This window comes from Equus przewalskii, chromosome 16, assembly GCF_037783145.1.
Source record: "Equus przewalskii isolate Varuska chromosome 16, EquPr2, whole genome shotgun sequence".
Lineage (NCBI taxonomy): Eukaryota > Metazoa > Chordata > Mammalia > Perissodactyla > Equidae > Equus > Equus przewalskii.
In genome coordinates this window covers 43,604,091-43,626,422 of record NC_091846.1, presented here as the reverse complement: position 1 = coordinate 43,626,422, position 22,332 = coordinate 43,604,091, and the positions used below count along the sequence as shown (strand labels likewise).

Below are 22,332 nucleotides of genomic sequence, written 5' to 3'. Positions count from 1 at the left end.
GAAAGAGATAAATAAATAAATAAAACTTTAAGATCACAAATGAAACTAGAAACCAGGCAATAGATCAGAAAATATGCTCAAAGGCATCAGCACCACTACAGGCTAATAATAGATAAAGACCACCCTTGCCTTCAAATCTGTATCCCAGTAATAAGGCTTGACAGGAAGGGCGTATCAAGACAATAGGAACCTTCAAAACCTGCCCTTATAATTTTCGCTCTGCTTTTTCCAATTTAGTCTCCTTAGACTAGCCAGAGGCATCTTTTCATAATGCCAATTCGACCTGAAAGCACAATAGAGTTTTCCTTTGTACCAACAATCAATAGTATAATGAAAAAATTATTTGTTTTACGTCAATTTTCCCAAGAAATTAGGTTCCATGTGTGGTGATGACCAAGATCAGCTTGTTCACGCTTGTACCTGTCCACTTGGCACAATTATTGGCACAGAGTAAGCACTCAACAAGCATTTAATGAATCAGATGGATGCTAAGAAAAACAGGCCTCAAATTTCCCATAGAGAAAAGCATCTTGAAATAGGTAGTTATATAGATTAACACACAGATAAATAGATTAATAGATGGATAGATAGAAAGTGATGGATGGATGGATGGATAGATGGATGGAAGAATGGAAGGATACATGGATGTTTGGATGGACTGATGGAAAGACATAGATAGCTAGGTTTTTGTCTGTTCTTTCTCAATTGGCACGTGAATCTCCATTTCCATCATCATAGGCTGAATATCAATTATCTACATATATTTTAGGTATTTATTCAACAGAAATTTTCGACAACGTCTAGAATATTAAGCAACTTTTCATGTGTTAATTAAAAATTATATCTTTGTATCTTCTCATCCAAAGACTAAGTATCAAAATTTTTATGTATTACTTAAAATAAATATAAAACTTTTGTTCAAAATCTACTCCTGTCACATGAGAAGGTGACAAATAATAGCATTTATTTCTGTCAAGATATGGCTCAATATTTTTATCATCTTTAGATCTTTTACAAAAATTGAAATAATGAAAGTTAAGATTTTCTGTCAGACATACAGGGATAAATACATTATTAATTTAATTAAACAATTCTTTTAAAACTTACCATAAACATTAATATATAAAGTAAGAATAGAATTTTGGATTCTTTCATTTTTCTCAATTTCTCATTTCATCTTTTTGGTTTAGACATAATCCAAGAATTGTAGCATTTCTAAACAGTGAAGAGAGATAAAGAAGAGACTTTTTATTTAAATTATGGGTGCTTATTCTAGGCCTTGTATAGCATATTAATATATTAACTCTTATTTTGATATATGAGAGATCTTAAATTTTCTCCAAGACATTAATTACATGAATAGTTGAAACTTGAAATGTTAGGTAGGAGCTTTTGAACTTTATAATAAAGTATATTTTTCTTTTTCTTCTTAAGATCTTATTGCTGGAGCTAGCCAAACGAGTGTAGTGTGAAAAGACTAGTTTGTTGTTGATATTGTTTTCCTATTATTGTACATGCATAATCTCTGCTATTTCTTTCATAACGAATTATGCTCAGATTTCTGGTAGACACATATACAAAAGATGGAGGTGCTGTGACAGCCTATGTATGTAGGGGCACTGCTTTACAAGTGGATGCAACAATTATTAACTAATACCACAGTTAAGCTAATTTAGATGTGTGATTAGATATTTGCTTCAACGGCTTATGAGGCAAATGATATCTTTGAAGTGGTCAGCTGGAGACAGAGAGTAACAGAATAGTTCATTGTGCTTGGATCTTCCGCCTGGAATGCTAACATCGTGGTTATTTATCTGCATGCTTTGAAGGAAAGAGAAGAACAATTCTGTGGAAAGGTAGATATGCATGAATAGATAAAACATGTCATGTCCTGTATCGATGGAAGGACATCAGCCCTGGTATCAAACTGCAAAATTCATTTTCATATTGAGATAGGCTAGTTAAAAATAAACAATTTGGTTTTACAGAGCTAATAATAGTTTTCTGTTATATTAGTAGAGAAAGTGATCATATAAATAATCTATTGCCCCTTGGTTTTGAACTGTTAAAAGGCATTTATTTTTAAAAGTGAGTTTTAACCAGCATTCAGATCTCTTGGGTATGCTCCGTGTTCTGGTGATTGACCATAGTCTATAACTTTTAAAGCTCTACTGAGAAAACTACACCCGAGAGGAGTCGAAGGGCTGCTTAGCGTGTCCTTGCTTTCTCTGGCTGTCAACAACTCATTTCTCTTTTCCTCAACCTTGAAGAGTAGATGTAATAAAATATGACCTAAGTCAAAATAGAATTTTTCATACACTTTCATAGAGAAGTTGAAATCAAAATAACTTCTTAAAACATTTTTATGTAAAAAATAAGCAAGGGATACTGAAAAGGAGAACAGAAATCTACTTACCCTGTCTTCTTTTCTCAATCTCTCTGTGCCTATTGTATATTTAAGAGAAGTATTAGGGAAGATTGAGAGAATATCAATACTTTTTAAAAGACTGTATCTTAAAAATAAATATGAAGCACATAATCAACATGAGGGTCTGAAACACGCAAAGAATGTTGAGAATGTGGTTTTTTCCTAACACTGTGCTGAGTTTTCCCCCTCTGTCATGGGGTTGAAATTGACAGTGACCTCAAGACCATTTCACTCCACATTTGTCGTAAGGAAGAGGACTACTGCAACTGAATCAAACCAGGGAAGACGTCCCTCAGAATGAATGTGTGAAAGATCAGTGCTGAGGAATATACTTTGATCAGAGGATAATTTATATTTTGAGACTGAATTTGAACTAAGAAATCCTGTTTTGGATGGTTGCAGCTTGATCTTTAAACTATTTTAAAGTTTTTATTTTCTTAATTTAATAGCGTTTGTTATATATGATATGGAAAGTCAGGAGAAAAATTATAAAAGAAAGCAATTTCAGTAGTAACTTTGCCACTCAAATTTATTTATGCAAACTGATGTCTACATTTGACTCGTTTTCTGTGTTTTAAGATATACTTTCCAGCTTTCAGGGGGAACAGAGACAGGAGAGTCTAAATGCCCTTTTTGCTTCTCAATTAACTTTACTTCAAAATAATCAATATGCTATTGCGGAATATTTTGGGGTGGGCTGCTCAGGGACCCTACACATGAAACAACAAAGCTTTTAGTTAGGAAACTACCTTCACAATACAGAGGTAGGAAAGATTTCTTAGACTGGATCTGGAAAGAATCATCCATAAAGAAAAATATTACTGTTAAAATGTCTTTATTCAAAAGATAGCATTAAGAGAGTAAAAATTTAAGCCAAAGAGTGGAAAAAATATTTGCAATGTGTGTCACCAACAAAGACTTTGTTTCCTGTAAGTAAAGAAATTCTAAAAATAATTTTAAAGAGAACCTAAAAAACATAGAAAAAACTGGTAGAGAGCTTGAACAAGAACTCTTCAAAAGATGACATCCAAATAAGCAATGACTATTGGGGAAAACGTTTGATGTCACTAGTCATTAGGGAAATGCAAATTAAAATTACAATGTCATACCATGACCTATCCAGCAGAAAGGCTAAAATGAAAATAGCAGTTAATATCACACGTTGGAGAGGATGCACAGAAAGTGGAACTCTCATTACACTGATGGTGGGGATGTAAATTGGTGCAGCCTCTTTTAATACCAATTGGCAGTATCTACCACATTCCAAAATATGCATTCTGTTTGACTTAGAAATTCCATTCCAAAACACCCATTGGGAATGCATATATATGAAAACTTCTGATCAAGGATGTCTATAGGAGCATTATTATAGTCATTCCATCATTTTTAAAAGTTAATTTTATTGGAATTATTAGTTTTCCATTCCTATGATGTAAATATTTCCAGAGTTAAGGTACATTTCTTTTGATAATCTCATGATATCTGGATGTTGATTTTCACTACAGAAAAAATAAAATTATTTATTTTTGACCAGCATTATTGTCACTCAGTTGCTTAATTCACAAATAATTTATTAAAATCAATTCAAATATAGATTGTGTAGTTCATTTACTAGAAATCTGAAAACCACTCTTTCAGAGCTGTTTATCCATTTCACAGCATAGATCTTCATTTTTTTCTTTTGCTTCTTTGTTTTCTTATTTGTCAACTTGCTTTACAGGCAAACGTACCTGGCTATCAATCACTTCTATGCTGTTTAATTTGCTATAGATGAACATTGCATGTACAAATTTAGGAAAATGGCATTCTCAAGTCTATGTGTTACCAAAGCAATGCTTTTATATTTAAAACAGTTCCCCTTTAAATATTTTAAGATGGATTTTTATCCTTAAATTATGGAAATGACAATGCTTGAAAAATTAATGGTACTTCAAAAACTTCAATGGGGATTTTCAATGAGAAAATAACTTTTGTTCTGTGACTATTATATGCCTTCAGCAAGTTTTCATTTTACAGCCAATTTTAGCCACTATATATTGGCGCTTCTCTTGCCTGAGGACTATAAACTTTAATAGAGTGTCTGATACAGAGCTCACACCCTGACCGTGGAGGCCAAGGCGAGACGTGGGAAAGGCAGACAGCCTAAATACAAAAGTACAGCCCCCTCAACTTTTTTTATAAACAGGTAACTAGAGGCCAAAAAGAATGCTTAGAACTAAATTTTGTCAAAAACGTGAACTGACAGTTCACTGGACTAATTGTTTGGAAATGCTTATGCATCTGTGGATCCTCTCCTAAGCTAAAAAAGGCTGTTCATTTCATTTTGGGGTAACGATTTTGTATATCCCCAGGCTGAGAGGTGAGTTCATAGAGTTCTTGAATACAGAAAAATCAATTTAGAATCATTAATGTGAGAATAAGGATAATCATTAGTGGTAATTTTGAATTTGTGTGCTTACTTCCTAAATATCTGGGAGAGAGTAGGTGTGTGGGACGGGTATGGTTGGACTCAGTTTTTACTTTGGTTTGGTTTGATTTTCCTGGCAATATAGTATATAAATTTAAATGTTATCACCATTGTCAGATATGAATTAAAAGATTGTTATTGCACATATAAAATGTTACCCACCACTGAAAACAGATACTTTTAATTCAACGATTTGGATTTTCTGAAGAATGCATTAAATTTTTAAAATTCCCTTCATGAATTTTGTAAAACATGAAAGAAATCGTATCTATTTCTAATTGTAGGATATTACTTCTAAATGTGTATCTAAATATGGGGCATACTAGTGGTTTCTTATTTTTCCCGGCAATAAGAGTATTTGAGAATTGTTTCAATATTTGAGTTTCACTTGACATTTCATAAGCCTTCAGAAATTCATTTATTATTGCTTAGTGCACTGGTGTTAGCTGTTTTCTCAGTTGTTCTGCCTTTTTGCAAAGTGATAAACAAAGTCTGCTTTGTAGACAGTCATTGAAAAAAAATCCATAGAGCTGAATAACAATTAAATAAGGAATAAAATATGACTTCAGAAAAAGCTATTTTAGTGAAGTGATTGTGACAAAAGCCAGACTGGATTCTACTGAAGAATGAATAAAATATAAAGAACATTCACTTCTCACTGAAATTAAAGTGCATTATACATTCTTCTTTTTAGAGTTACTTTAACTACAAACATTTTTCTGACAAGCAAAAAAGTAAACAATACAATAAACTCGCCTGTACTCATTACCCAGCTTCAACAACCATCACAATTTGTCATTCTTGTTTCATCCATTCACCTTCACTGTCTTTTTTTGTCCTGAAATACTTTAAAGAAACTCTCAAACATGTCATTTTAGCTCAAAATATTTCTAAATTCATTCCACAAACAAACAATGAAAAATGATTAGGACTTTATTTTTTTAACATAATCACACTGCCATTATCACAACTTACAAAAACTTCCCAGTAATTCCTTATTAAAATCTGATGCCCGAGTTACATGAAAATTTCCAAAATGCCTCAAATATCTTTTAATAGTTGATCTGTTTGAATTGGGATCTGTAGGGGAGGAAGAAATATTCCTCTACCCTCTAGGTCCTTCTGGTTGGTCTAAGAATGAAACTGACATGAGACAGAGCAACAGGGGAAAATCAAACATGTATACATGGGAGAAATCAAGGAAAGTTGAGTAACTCACTAAATGGCCAAAGCCACCACCTTAAATACCATCTTTAGCTAAAGACAAAGGAGGGAGTGGCGGTAGTGATTTGGGACTTCGAACTTCGAACAGGAGGAAGATGATTTACATGGAGATGGAAACCAAATGTTTGGTAAACAAGTGTTTACCATGTCTGTAAAGACAATGAGACATGGAGAAGACTTTGATCGAATGGGCCTTGCTAGGTTCCTGCCTGTCTACTACACCTAGTTCATGTCAATAGTTACCTATGGTATTAGCCCCTTTCTGCAACAAGGCTTTTATGTTAAATTCTTTTAGGAAGTTAGGGAGAGGTCAAAGTTTTTTCTTAAGTCTTTTGTTCTTAAAAAAAATCAAGCCAAAGAGATATATTTTAGTGTAGCAAATTCTGCTGCCCTACAGATCTCAGTAAGGCCCACTCACTTCATTTTGTTATGTTTTTAAGTCACGTTTAATTTAGAACAATTACCTTTTCCTAGTTATTTATTATTATTGGTTTTTGTTAACTTAAACATTCAGTCAGTTATCTTATAAAACATTCCACATTCTGGATTATACTATTTGATTCCTTGTAATGTCTTTTTTCTTTTCTTCTTTCTTTTTTATTTTTAATCCTAATTGCTTTTATCTTTACATATTTTAAAATGTTCATAGTAAAAGTTTAAATATTTTAAGGAAGATTTTGAGGGCATAGATTGTGTGTTTGTGTGTCTATATGTGCTTGTGTCTGTGATGTTTTGCATTTATTAACTACAGCATGTAAAATTAAATTTTTCTTTACTGGACAGCTTATGCTTTAAGGTAGCCCTGGTTTTGCAGGCATTCATCCAATCTCTCATTTCATACATGTCATTTTGGCAGTCAAAACTCCTCCAACTAATGCTGTGTAAATGCATGTAACATCTTGGGTAACATGAATGTTCTCTCTCAAATATAAATTCCAGATCCTTGGAGTCCTCCCAACCATTTCTTTTGTAACAACATTGTTTATTTTCATAAACTATAGTGATTTTTTTTGGCTTGTTTGTGTTTATTTCTCTTTGTCTTAGGAGTCTGTAGGTTGAAAGTTTCAGTTGGCTAAAAAAAAAAAAAAAAGGCTAGAGAAGAAAAACAAACGAAGAATATATTTGTTGTGCTTGTCAAAAAAATACTTCCATCCATTCTTATTTTATATTTATTCTACTGGGTTCTTACTAGATTTTTCATTTTTGTATCTGAACCTGCAATTGCAGGTTAAAGGCAAAGGGGCAGTTTAAGAGTCATTCTTAGCTAAAATGAAACATATTCACCAAAGTATTCTTCAGATTTTTGCCGCTCAAAATATAAAATATCCAACTATAATGTATGGTAATCAGACTTTCTGAAAATGAAATTATTTTTGGTTTAAATTCAATAATAACAACTTGGGCCCCCTGCTTCAATTTCTTGATTTGCCAATCTCTCCCTTGCAGTGAATCCTGAATAATGTCACTAAAACACAGTTCTGTTTATGCTGTAATTCTTTTCCCAAGTTTCAAAGCTTCCCTGTTTTCCTAGTGAGTACATACAAAACACTATCTTACTCTGCGAATCAGACAATCTACAGATGATCAAAAACTACCTTTTTAGGGTCTCTGCTCCTTCATAAACCCCTGAAATTAGCCACACTACACAGCTGCTTTCCTCAAAGCTGGCCATACATTTTTTAAACACCCCAGTTCCTTTGCACACACTTCTCCTTTTCTTTCTGACAAACTTAGACTGGACTTTCAGACCTGATTTAAAGGAGACTTCATCTGTGGAGTATTCCATAATCCTTCCAGATTTTTAATCATTCCTGCTGTTTCATTGCTATAGTGCTTTGTTTACGTCTGTTTTAAAGACCTTCATTCTACTGTGGAAAATAGCTATTTACATGTCTGACCTCCTCATGGAAAGAAATCATGATATTCATCTTTGTTAAATGATTCTGCATCCATCTAGGTAAGAGTCTAGGTATATTTTTTAAATGTCTTAAAGTTTAGAAAGCCAGACATTGTGGATATGAGCTCTTGATCACTTGCTCAAATGATTGAGCTTTTAGAAAAAACTTAGTTTTCTTTTTCATGGCATGCTTTTGAAAGGGTATCATTTATATAGTAAAAATTGAATGTGATTAGAATATGTTATGTCCTATTATTCTTACATTTTAGATATGATCCCAAAACAGACACGTGGACCATGGTGGCTCCTTTGAGTATGCCCAGAGATGCTGTTGGAGTCTGTCTGCTTGGTGACAGATTATATGCCGTTGGTGGCTACGATGGGCAGACATACCTTAACACTATGGAATCCTATGATCCACAAACTAATGAATGGACACAGGTAAGATTGTTGCCAGCATAACTGACTTCAAATATGAGTATTTATTTCATTTACTTCCTTAGGAAAAGAGGGGTATATATGATAATCTAGCCAGTCAAATTACCCTGAACCCAAAGTGGTTTATTTTAGTCCACTGTCATGTTCATTTTGTAAAAAGTTCATTAAACCAAATGCTTGTGTGAATTTTTCTGTTATATATTCTATACTTTAATGAAATTTATGTTAAAAAGTGGCATTCATGCTTCAATGGGATTTCCACTTTGTTATAAGTAATAACAAGGGATAGGAATGGAATTATAATTAGCTGAAGCAAAAAATAAAAGTAGAATATCTTGCTTCACAAAATCCTAACTTTAGAATACTTAGTTTTAGAGATAACTGGAATAAGGGGATGGAAGGCTGCCGAAATAAATTTTCTATCTCCCAGTTTTGCTTGGCTATCTTTGTTAGGTCCGTTGTTACCTACTGCAAAAAGAATTTTCCACAGAGTAATGCTGCTGGAAGCTCCAAGTAGTAATCCTCACAGCCATAAACAGAAAATAAAAGAAGGCTTTGTTCAATTAAAAAAACAAAAAGTAAGGCCAGTCCCAGTGACCTGGTGGTTAAGTTTGGTGCACTCCACTTTTTTGGCCCAGGTTTGGCTCCCTGGTGGGGACCTACACCAGTCTGTTAGTGGCCATGCTGTGCTGGAGGCCCACATACTAAAAAAAATAGAGGAAGATTGGCACAGATTTTAGCTCAGGGCCAATCTTCCTTAGCAAACAAACAACAAACAAACAGCAAAGGGCTCTGAATAGTCTGTCATGTATAAAGTGCTTGCTCCTGGACAATCACTTTGTCCAGAAAGATGGAGTGAAATAATTGGCTGATCTTAGGTGAGGTGTTCTTCCTTGAATATTCACTTTAGTCAGAGACTCAGGATCATGCTGGAATATAGCCCCTCCCATTCTGGCCTGTATCTAGAGGACTTCTGTAGGTGCGTGTGTGAGTGTTGGCAGAAGACAGGGGCAGGGATACTTAACTATAGTGGAAAATACCTTATGAAGGGCAGCTACCATGGCCTTGCTTGTAACGGAGGGAATGGATATATTCTCAGACTTATATCCTTACATTTAATTTCTCCCTACTTTCCTTCTTTCTTTTCCAAATCTCTCATTATTTCTGTTATTCCTCTCCTTTATCATAAAACTAAAAACACAGTACTGTTGAAATAAACAAAGAAACAAACCATTTCCAGCAATGAATGCAGTAAAATTCCAGACTTTTTGAGTTGAAGCAATGTAGCAACCTTATCTCCTCGTATTCCTCAGTGGGTAGAGAGTTTTATTTTTCATCACAAAAACTGACTAAAACTTGTCTGAAGAACTTGAACACTGATTGAAGTAAATTTCTTTTAAAGATATATAAATTCCTTGATTGTGTCAGTTTTGACGATATGTGTTCAAGCACAATATTTACATAGGCTATCTTTGAAGTACAAAACCAAATTCCAAATGGCCAGGCTAAGGTACCTGCCTTATGAATCTTACTCTTCCCCAAGGGAAAACCCTTTGATTCTAGTAAAGATAGATGAATTTGGCTAAGGAGGAAGAAAGAAAGTAGAATGGAAGAAAGGGGAAGTATTTGGAGAACCAGGTCGTGTGATTTTCTGTTTTACTTTAATTGTGAGAGAAGAAGCATTCTTTATCCAAACAGCAGCAAATATAAAAGAAGCTAGTAATTATTGCACTAACATTTTAGAGTATATATTTTAAATTCTTACCTCTCTGAATCCCTAGTGTTTACAAAGGGAACACTGCATGGATTAATGATTGTTGATTTGCTAAGGAAATGTACCAGTTCAATGGCATGTATTTTAAATATGCTACTTTTACAAATAAACATTACATAAAGAAAGTTTATGGGCATATAAAATATATAATATATTCATTACATATTTATAATAATGAGCCATTATACTTATCATTCCTCTAAAATTGAAATCAAAATAATGTATGTAGTAATAACAGGTAAAAGCCTGCTAAAGACCACTTTCCCTCATCTGTATTTTATTACACTCTTTTGGATCATATAGCACCTTACAAACAGCAAAGTGGTATTTAAAATGCTTTATAACAATTTTATTTTAGTACAATAAACATTCATTTTAAAGCTCTTAAATTACTTTAAGATTTTACGTCCATATCTTTTCATTATTTATATTTTTAAGACTCTTGAGGGACTATTAGCAGACACACACGGAATCCCTCTGAAAATTTTCAGGATTCCAGGCCACTAGAAAAGATTCCTGTATTTGTTGGATAAGATATGTCACTTTCCCTCTATTTACCCCATAAATGGACAAAATCAATTGGTTATCCCATTTATCATTAGCACCTCCATATGACTAAGCATTAGAATAAATAAGCAAACAATATTAAAATATCCAAGGATATGTACTTGGAAAACTCCCCAAGCTAGCTAGAATTGGAGATAATGGAAATAGATTATGGAGCAATTGCGAGATTCATGCCTCAGATAGTTTTACTGAGAACACATGCATGCATGTGTGCGTGTATATGCGTGTTTTAAATAAAGCTGACTTTGTTATTCAACATTGGGTTTATTTCTTGCATTTGACTTGAAAGAACAATATGTGTGCTTCAAGTCCTAAAAGAAGAACTTTATTCCATTTCCCATTGCCTGAGTAAAATGAGCCTTTCATGTGCTCTCTTGCTATACTGTCATAGTGCTGTTATGCTGCATCCACCTGCAGCTGTAAAGAAACAAAGATAATGTGTCATTTACTGTCATGTCTCCAAAGACTAGCTTAGTTGCTGGCATGGAGTAAGAGATATGTGAATGTTTATTAAATAAATTAATTGAGAATTATTGTTGTAATTCAGTTTGCTCTGTTGTGCATGGGTTTAGTTTATGTGTGCACATTAGATACGTAAGATGTTGAGAATGAGCTCCAGGGAAGCCAGGTGAGATATCCGCATACTCAGGTGCATTTTTCCAATTGGTTCTGTTGCCAACCTTTTTAGGGTATCATACTAAGGCCAAAAGGTATAACTCTGGAGGTAGGGCAGGGCAGGATTTTAAAAATATATATTAAAGAAAATAAAGTTGGATCAAGGGGGGAAAGAAGAAACGCTCTCTTCAATTTTCAAAATGTATTTTTATAGAATATATTAAATAGTTAAAATAGCACGAGAAATTCTGTGGTAAGGGAAATACTTAGCACTATGACACAATTTAAGTGTGTTGGGCAGAGATATATTCCTTCAGGAAATGAGAAGTAGAATGGGGCCTGAGAGATGAGTAATAGTTACCCAGATGAAAATATGGGGATGCTTTGGTTTAAGAACACAATTTGTAAAGAACTGCAGGAAGAACACATGGCATGTTTCACTGGGTAAGAAATAAAGTGGTAAGCCATGAATTTGGAAAGAGAAACAAAGTCTATAGTATGTAGGGTCAGATACCATGTTACAGAGTCTTAGCTTTATGTAAGACTGAAGTGGAGCTAATGAAGGATTTTAAGCAGGGAAAGTAAATAATCAGAAATGTCTTTTAAAATGGTTGCACTTGGTAGGATGTGAAAAATGGTTAGTAGAAAGCAAGACTGGAGTCAGAGAAATGTTTTAGGAGGATATTATACTAATCCACTCAAGGTAAAATTGTAATCTGAGCTAGATTAAAGACAGTAGGAATGGGGATAATTAAATTGGCTGGAGATCTACTTAGAAGGCTTGATGATTATTCAGATGTAGGGTTGAGTGAGTAAAATTAACGGTCATGGATGTGGCCTAGGTTCCTGTCTTGAGCATCTGGGTAGAGAGTGGTGTTATTCACTGAGACAGGAAACACGAGAGGAATAGTACATTTTTGGAAAAGAGAGCAGAGATTAATTTTTACACACACATACAAGCATGTACAGAGATATAGATGGAGATGGAGGTGTAGCCGTAAAGTGAGGCTATTCACCCCACGCTTCACCTAGAAAATCTGCACAGTACTTCTCAGTATTGAATGAACATCAGAGGGTGTTTGGAAAACTTCAAAATACAGCTACCCAATACTCATTCCGTTCCTCGCGAGGGGTGGGGCTTGAGCACATACCCTTTGTAAAAGTTCCTTAGATGACTCTGATGTGAAACAACGCTTGAAAATCATTGGAAACTAGAAGAGAGACAATGGAAAGTGCATGCCTTTGGAGTCAGATCTATTTCAGTTTGTATAGACTGACGTTAGGAGATTTATATGTTGTCTCTTGACACTCCATTCACACACCTGTCATACGGAGATGACAATAGACGATGGGATTATGAAGGTCACTGTGGTGATCTATAAAAATTATTCTTAGCGTACAGTATGCTACCAATATATTCACACGCCCCTTTCCTCCTATCATTTTGAGCAGTTATCTATGGGAAAGACAAGAGAAAGTGCATTGTTAGCTTTTTAAAAATTAAGGTATTAATTGAACAGAATAAAAAATACGTGGGAAGTTTTTGTTTTTTATTTTTTTTAACCTGCAGAGGGATGGCAGGTAACAATAAGTATATTTAACAGAACTAGTAGATAACAGTGGTAATTTTCATATTTAGAGAATGATGCTATGCCCTTTCTTAATAAATAAGATAATGTATGTGATCTGAGTTATTTTGCTCTAAGCTACTTTATTTCTTAAATTTTATTCAATTCTTTTCAGTTTGAAATAATATCCTGTAATTTCTAGTCTACCCTCATATTTTTATATGCATAAATTACTTTCAGAAAACTGTAATAAAAATCATTGATATCAAAAAGCTTGAATTATTAAAATCTTGGCTTACCTCCATGGAATAAATTTTCATTACAAACTCTGTAAAAATTATTGTTTTTAATATATTTCTAGCCAATTTCACATTCAGGATTATTAAAAAAAAATCTCAGTTCTCATTTCAGTGACTGCTATAAGGTGAGTTTTTTTTTAATAAGCCCTATTGCAATTGTAATTATGGCCTATTTATGAGAAAATATTGAAGTTACTTCATTGTACATCTCTGTTTAGAATGAATGAATAATACATTTAATTCAGTATAATATCTGGGGAAATAACTTCAAAATTATTTCAATAAGTGTAATAGCTATTTCATCTAAAATATACTCCAAGCTATCACTACAAAATATCATCACAAATGTGTCCACGCAAACTCCAGAATAAACCTTTGCTGCACACTTTTCTACAGAAGCTTCATTTCACTTAAAATCCTTAAATATTGCATTGCTTTTATTAAAAATTCCATAAGTGATTACAGGTTTTAAAAATTTCAATACACAAATTATTGCTTTTTTGTAAATGCCATTTCCATTATTCCCATTTTTATTGTGGATAAAATTGTACTGCTTGTGGCTAAATTGGGAAAATATAAGTACATTTATTTATGATTTTGAGTGTTTTAAATATATTATAATGTTTATATTTTTCTATGACAGTAGAATTTGTCTTAAATTGTGTTTCCTCTTTTTCAACAGATGGCTTCCTTGAATATTGGGAGAGCAGGTGCCTGTGTGGTAGTCATCAAGCAACCTTGATTTATTTTTATTTGGAGAGATTTTATTTGCTGGAGTGGTTATTTTTGTATCAGAGGGCAAAAAGAAAACTCTTTAAGAACAAGGATTTCTGCAGATTTACCTACTGATGTCAAAAGAGGGAGAAGATCAAAGAGAATTACAGGAAACAAGAAAACATCCAGTTGCTACAGGAACAATATCTGGCCGTGCATTAGTTAGTCCAGGAGTGGTTACTGGTCATTTGTTTTGTAGTGTAGCATACAATAACTAGAGTTACCAAAGGCTTGTTTTTCTTGACCAATTAAAAGGAGAGATAGCTATTTGTGACATGAATACTTTCATGACTACGACTCATTTGATTGTTTATAATCTGTGGCAATATCCAAGAGGTTGCCACGAGTAAAAGACGTGATATTTCATCTGAGAGAATCTGATTGGCTTACTAATCAGATGTGGTCTTACCAGGAAGCAGAATGATGTTTTATTAAAACAAACATGCTTCTTCATCATTTTCCTAAGCTACGAGGACAATTAGAGCAAAAGATTCATGCTTGTCTCTTGCATTCAGAAAACAAACTGTCCTGCTTATCAAAGCTGCATATATCATCAGAGACGATGGTTGAATTTTATCTCAAATGTGTTAGCAATCTGAAGCTGGCAAACACAAAGGCTCATTCTGATTAGGCTTACCACATTGCTTTGCTTTTTGAACACACTGAGCCAAAGAATCAGTACAATGGGCTTTTGCCTTATGTTGAGTTCAGTGCAAGCATGGAAGCTAGTTATCTGAATGTTATATATATCTCCATTGCATGTTGAAGTCCTTTAGAATTTTGTTCATAAGAAAACAGAACTTAGAAATTTGAAAGAAAGATCTAAAGTCCATTCATTTGGAGTGTTAATTATCATTGTTAGAAGAAAGGCAGATTTCAAATTCTCATTCTCCACTTTTCAAACTTGTTACACTGATATGCGCATTATTTTATGCCAAATGTTTGTAATTGTTTAAAGCATAAAGTGGAAACATTACACAATGTCCTTAATAGACCCATGTAAATTTCAAATACAATTAATAAATGTTAGAAAATTTGCTTTTATCAGTGTATCTTTCTTCAATAAATTTTAATTCAGATCTGAGTAAAACATTGACAAAACACAACGCAGAGATAGGAAAATTTTTTGGTTCACTTTTCAAAAATCAAGAAATATATATCTTCATCAACACATAAGTTTATTTTCTCCTAAATACTATTCTGACATCAAATGCAATCTTTAATGATTGTTTTTTTCTATAGTGACTTACTTGAGACAGTTAGCATTAGTGCTTAGAAAATACACATCCCATAAGGAGAGTGCACATAATTGTGCAGGAGCTAGAAAAGACAAGAAAATCCCTATTTTGAGTCAAAATAAACTATGGAATTTTATTGTTGGGTGATGAAAAATGTTTGAAATCTAATAACCGAGGAAAATACTGATAGATAATTTGGGTCAAGGAAATACTAGGAAATCTGAAATTTCCCAACACGTACTTGCAGTAAAGTTTATTAATTACATTTTATTTCAAAAAAACGATGTCATTATAAGATGCTAAGGAAATATCAATAATCTTTTAATTGTAGTTTAAAAGTATGTAACATGAAATTTATCATCCTAACTATTTCTAAATACACAGTTTAGTAGTGTTAAGTATATTCAATTTCTTCTGCCCACATATTTTCTCCACTACATAGAACCTACAGATGATATTAGCTAACTGGAGTGGACAACTTATTTTTGAAACTTTAAAGAATAGAGAAGAAGATCAAGTGGTGCACATCTATTTTTTAACCAGTAAAATTTTGTAGTGATCTCATATTTAAAACTTGGTTAATAAATTTATCAACATTTTAAAAAATGAGTAATTTTGTTTCCTGAGAGAGAATTTTCCCCAAACAAATTTGCTGCTTTCAACCAGCTATTTTCCACATGTAGATCATATTAGCCTACTAGTGCTTATGTTACATACAATAAGTATGTGCACCCAATTTACCTTATAAGGACATCAAAGAGCAGTTTGAACAATGAACTTATCAATGCAAATAAGCAATAATCAACCTATACATCAAAATTGAGGTAAGTTTAATAGATGAGACAATTCTGAGGACTATAGCCCGGCAGAACAGTCTCCACCAGGGAAGGAAGCACTGCTGAGTAGTGAGGAGTACAGCATGGCTATATACTGTTTTGGAGCAAGGAACATACATCAAATGTGACAGGAATACTCTCTTTTCTTTTTACTACAATCACAAGATGTTTTGCTGTGTATAGCAGGTCAACCTGACACTGGTTTCTTGGAAGGAAAGCTTATCTTTAAAGAAATGCTGGTATAAGAGGAGGCATCCATCCCTACCCTTAAAGGCAGTCTTTTTTGCTTTGGGATACTGTAAATGTTTACAGCAGATGTACAATGCATGCTTCACAGGCCATGTCAGGTCATTCTGGAAAAACAAGGTCAGACCAAATCAATTTTAAACCAAAATGGCTTCCTCATATACATCAATATATTAATTTTCCTTATTGCTTTTCATTTATTCCATCAAATTCAAAGCTTGTATGAAATGGAGAAAACAGATATCATTGCACAATTTACTGAAGAGAAAATTGTCCACTAAGGCCACATTCTAAATGTGCGCCAGGTCTTACTGCCTACCCTGCCATGACTCCAATCCAGGATTCTTGAAATGTGACTCTGTCAATTGATAATTCAGCTACACTAAGGATCCCACTTTGAGTGAAGCTAGAGTTTTATTTAACTTGAACTCCTTAGGAGTAACCAGTATTTCTCAAGAGAATGCATTAATGCTTCTACTCTCCTTCTGTCTATTGCTCTAGCATACAGGAGAAACTTAACAAATAGTGTCTCTTTGATTTTAACTGTAAGATTGATTGTATTTTTTTGGCTTTTAAGGTACAACAAAAAAAAATTCAGTACTACCTTGTTTGGAGGTTTGGAAGTGATTGCATACTTTATAAATAAGTTTGAACTATATTATATATTTCTATTATAATTAACTGTCAGCATTAAAATTGAAAATATTTGCAGAACATTATAAAATTGCATAGTGCTATTAATAGGAATAATTTATACTCTAGGGTTATCAATGTAACAAAAAAACTGGACAATATATTAGGAAAATTAGCCTCATTGATGAATTAGCCTATTGTCTATACTTCCTTTATTTAGATATGCCCTATTAATTAAATAGCCAAATAGTGGATCTTGTCTTTAGCTGAAATTTCCCCTCAAAGGGAGATAATCAGCTCAAGATAATCTTATGCCAAAGAGGAATATTTTGGGGTGGCAAGTTCTTTTATTTATTTTTTATGGTTTCTTTTTTTTATTAATTTTATTTTTTTTATTCGGTAACATTGGTTTATACCATTATATAAATTTCAGATGTACACCATTATAATTCAATTTATGTGTAGATTACATCATTTTCACCACCCAAAGACTAATTATAATCCATCCAAATACACATGTGTCTGATCACCCCTTTTGCCCTCTTCTGTCCTCCTGTCCCCCCTGGTAACCACCAATCCAATTTCTGTCTCTATGTTTTTGCTTGTTTTTGTTTTCATCTTCTACTTTTGAGTGAGATCATGTGGTATTTGACTTTCTCCCTCTGACTTATTTCACTTAGTATAATATTCTCAACGTCCATCATGTTGTCACAAATGGCAAGATTTCATCCCTTTTTATGGCTGAGTAGTAGTGCATTGTGTATATATACCACACCTTCTTTACCCACTCATCCTTTGGTGGGCACTTAGATTGTTTCCAAGTCTTGGCTATTGTGCATAATGATGCAATGACATAGGGCGGCATATATGTTTACACATTCATGTTTTCCTGTTCTTTGAATAAATACCCAGTACGTAGAACACCTGGATCATATGGTATTTCTATTCTTAATTTTTTGAGGAATCTCCATACTGTTTTCCATAGTGGATGCACCAATTTACACTCCCACCAGCAGTGAATGAGAATTCCCTTTTCTCCACATCCTCTCCAACACTTGTTATTTCCTGTCTTGCTAATTATAGTCATTCTGCCAGGCATGAGGTGATATCTCATTGTAGTTTTGATTTGCATTTCCCTGATAGTTAGTGATGTTGAACATCTTTTCATGTGCCTGTTGGCCATCTGTATATCTTCTGTGGAGAAATGTCTGTTCAGATCTTTTACACATTTTTAATTGGGTTGTTAGTCTTTTTGTTGTTGAGATGTGTGGGTTCTTCACGTATTTTGGATATTAACCCGTTATTAGATATATGGTTTGCAGATATCTTCTCCCAGTTGTAAGGTTGTCTCTTCATTATGTTGATGACTTCCTTTGCTGTGCAGAAACTTTTTAGTTTGAGATAGTTCCATTTGTTTATTTTTTTATTGTTTCCCCTTCCCAGTCAGACACGGTATTTGAAAATATGTTTCTCAGACCGATGTCAAAGAGCGTACTGCCTATGTTTTCTTCTAGAATTTTCATGGTTTCAGGTCTTACATTCAAGTCTTTAATCCATTTTGAGTTAATTCTTGTGTAGGGTATAAGATAATTGTCTACTTTCATTCTTTTGCATTTGGCTTTCCAGTTTTCCCAACACCATTTATTGAAGAGACTTTCCTTTCTCTATTATATGTTCTTGGCTCCCTTGTCAAAAATTAGCCTTCCATAGATGTGTGGGTTTATTTCTGGGCTCTCAGTTGTGTTCCATTGATTTGTGTGTCTGTTTTTGTGCCAGTACCATGCTGTTTTAGTTACTATAGCTTTGCAGTATATTTTGAAATCAGGGAGTGTGATAACTCTAGCTGTTTTTTTTCCTCAGGATTCCTTTAGCTGTTCGGGATCTGTTGTTGCTCAATATAAATTTTGGGATTCCTTGTTCTGGTTCTGTGAAAAGTGTCATTGTAACTTTCATAGAGATTGCATTGAATCTGTAGATTGCTTTAGGAAGTATGGACGTTTTGACTATGTTAATTCTTCCAATCCAAGAGCATGGGATATCTTTCAAATTCTTTGTGTCTTCCTCAATTTCTTTCAAAAATGTTTTAAAGTTTTCAGTGTAAGCTCTTCACCTCTTTGGTTAAATTTATTTCTAGGTGTTTTATTCTTTTTGTTGCAATTGTAAATTGGATTGTATTCTTAATTTTTCTTTCTGCTACTTCTTTGTTAGTGTATAGAAACACAGCTGATTTTTGTATGTTGATTTTGTATCCCACAACTTTACCATAGTCATTTATTATTTCTAAAAGGTTTTTGATGGATTCCTTAGTGTTTCCTGTATATAAAATCACATCACTACAAATAATGACACTTTCACTTCTTCCTTTCCAATTTGAATCTCTTTTATTTCTTTTTCTTGCCTGATTGCTCTGGCTAGGACTTCCAATACTACGTCAAATAAGAGTGGTGAAAGTGGGCATCCTTATCTGGTTTCTGTTCTTAGAGGAATAGCTTTCAGTTTTTCTCCATTGAGAATGATATTAGCTGTGGGTTTGTCATATACGACCTTCATTATGTTGAGGTACTTTCCTTCTATACCTACTTTACTCAGAGTTTTTCTCATAAATGGATGCCGTATCTCGTCAAATGCTTTCTCTGCATCTATTGAGATGATCATGTGATTTTTATTCTTCATTGTGTTAAGATGGTGTATCACGTTGATTGATTTGTGGATGTTGAACCATCCCTGCATCCCTGGAATAAATCCTACTTGATCATGGTATACAATCTTTTTAATGTATTGTTTTATTTGAATAGCCTGTTTTTTGTTAAGGGAGGTGGTAAATTCTGCTCCCCTTCCTGCCTAAAAGGTTCATTTTAATTCTCATATCTCTTATTATTTGTCCTGCAATTTTCACCTCTTTTAAAATACTAAAAGCACTATGTAGGGTTTTAATGACTGAGTGCCATGGATATGTTTAAAAGAAGAATTCTCCCAAACTGCAAAATCTTAAATTTTTTTAATAGAAACATTTCAATCTAGAAGTATAAGTCTGTAGACATTTCAGTATTATATTTTAGCCTATTTTTAAATATTAATTTTTTAGAGTTATCACTTTAACACAGATTTTAGCTGATCAGTTGCAAATTTTTTAAATGTATGGTTTGAAGAAACCAGAAAGTTCATTGATAAAGTAAAAATCTGCAACTAATCAGCTAAATCATTGAGCTGGTTATTTTTTAAGAAACAGCAGACATAAGAAAAGCTCAGAAAACCTAGTAGAAGTTACCCTTTTGTTTGGGACATTTAAATTTATAAGAGAAATCTCCATTTGTGTGTATCCCTCTGTAACAGGAAGAGGAAGATGGCTAAATTTCTAGAAACTCAATAATGGGGAAAGTCAACATCTAAATCTGAATAACAGACTTACCCTTGTTTACTGTGATTTTCCTGATATTCTCCCATATCTGGCTCCTCCACTCCCTAAAATCTTTTATCTCTAGCTGGAAATGGTATTTAAGATGATGGCTTGGACCATTCCAGAGAGTTACTCAGTTTTCCTGGGTGTTTCCCATATATACAGGAGGTATACATGTTATTAAATTCTGTTGGTTTTTCTCCTGCTAATCTGTATTTTAATTATAGGAGGCTCTCAGCAAGAAGCTCGAAGGGTAAATGATTTTTCCTCCACTATGGGCAACTTTATTAATTTGTTCCCTACAAAGGTTTAACAGGATTCTTTCTTATAAGTAGTCCACTAATACTCTACTAGATAATATCAAAAGGCCTAATGATACATCATCTTATGGATTATGGTTGTCCCATCTGTAAAATCAACATTTTGTGACTATATAAATTGTGCATATTGTTTTTGCTCTAAGTTCCTATAATTTGATAGTCACAATAATTAGACACTTCATATATACACAGATTCTAAATCAGAAATGTATATGCATTTATATAATATATAAATGGATATAGTTGGAATATTTTAAACTTATCATTTTTAGATTAATTTGTGGTTTTGGTGATTGAAAAATTATTGACATTTAAATTTCTTATGCTTACCTACAACTAGGATATACAACTATGTACTGGGGTTTTGGGGAAAAAAGAAAAAAAAATCTTATGCTTGAAAATGAGTGAAAATTAACACAAGCTACTATACACAAAAATATTTATTCACAATATATAAAAAACACATTGTGAAAGTGAAATCACTTATTTTACTTTATTTGCTTATTATTCCCATGACCAAGTATCAAACCCTACATGTGCAGGGACTGTGCTCAGTGCCCATTACCTGATGTAATGCACATCACAGGCAACCCACTAAGAGATTGCAAAGACAGAAAGAAATCTCACCCTTCTATACACTCAAGCAGATACAACCCGTTACCCACATATTTTCAAGATGAACAATGACTAGTTCTCAAGTAAAAGGACTGGATAGCAGCATTTGTCACACATAGTTCATCCTAACTTTGCACAGCGGTTGCAGTGGCCATCTGTGTTAGCTAATTAGTGTTAAAGGAAAAGCACACTTCTCAAAATTTTATGACAGCAGGTAATTCTGTAACTTGGAACAAGGGTCCCACCAAAGTTAGGCTGCTATCCTCCTACGGGAACTGGGGAACAGGGCTGCTATCTTCATTGATTACATTTCAAAGCGATGGCTCCTATGTGCTTGAGAGGACATTTTTAGGTCATAAGCTGATGAAGGTCTACCTAGTTTTTGAAAGCGTTTATACACCTTTCAAAGAGAGGAGAAAGTACTCAGAATTACAAGTTTTCTGAGATAAATGCTCTGAGAAAAACGAGGTAGAAAACATCTTCCCTTATTCTCAACAGGGAGAATTAAGCCTCCTATTTCTCATTTGTATTTGCCCTTACAATTGACACTGCTGTATATTTTCCTACAGCTCTTTCTCTATCTAATTTCAGGAGATTTGCTCTTTTTTCTCTTTCTTTCTCTATTGGGGCCAGGATGAGTCAACGGTCTAGGTCAGGGGTCTGCATTCTGGGCTGCAGGCCAGATGCAGCTCACTGCTTGTTTTCTTATAGTCTATGAGCCAAGAATGGTTTCCACCTCTTTAAATGATTCAAAAAATATCAAAAGAAGAATAATATTTCATGACACATGAAAATTACACGAAATTCAAATTCTGATGTCTACAAATAAAGTGTTATTTAAACATAGACATGCTTACTCCTTTACGTATTGTCTGTGGCTACTTTCTATCTACACTAGCAGAGTTGAAGAGTTGCAACAGAGACCACGTGGCCACAGAGGCTAAAATATTTACTCTCTGGCCCTTTACAGAAAAAGTTCACTGACACCTCGTCTAG

At 33.7% G+C, this 22,332-nt stretch overlaps 1 protein-coding gene across 2 annotated transcripts in view; it reads left to right on the top strand.

Annotated features, from left to right (window-relative positions):
• The window catches only part of KLHL1 (kelch like family member 1), a 327,107-nt gene extending 312,012 nt beyond the window's left edge, over positions 1 to 15,095 (top strand). For both annotated transcript variants that reach the window (XM_070578894.1, XM_008513552.2), the window contains 2 exons: positions 8,286 to 8,457; positions 13,960 to 15,095. In XM_070578894.1, coding sequence (XP_070434995.1) covers positions 8,286 to 8,457; positions 13,960 to 14,019 — 232 coding nt within the window. In that variant the 3' untranslated portion in view covers positions 14,020 to 15,095. The remainder of the gene's footprint in view (positions 1 to 8,285; positions 8,458 to 13,959) is intronic.
• Positions 15,096 to 22,332: the final 7,237 nt, after the last annotated feature.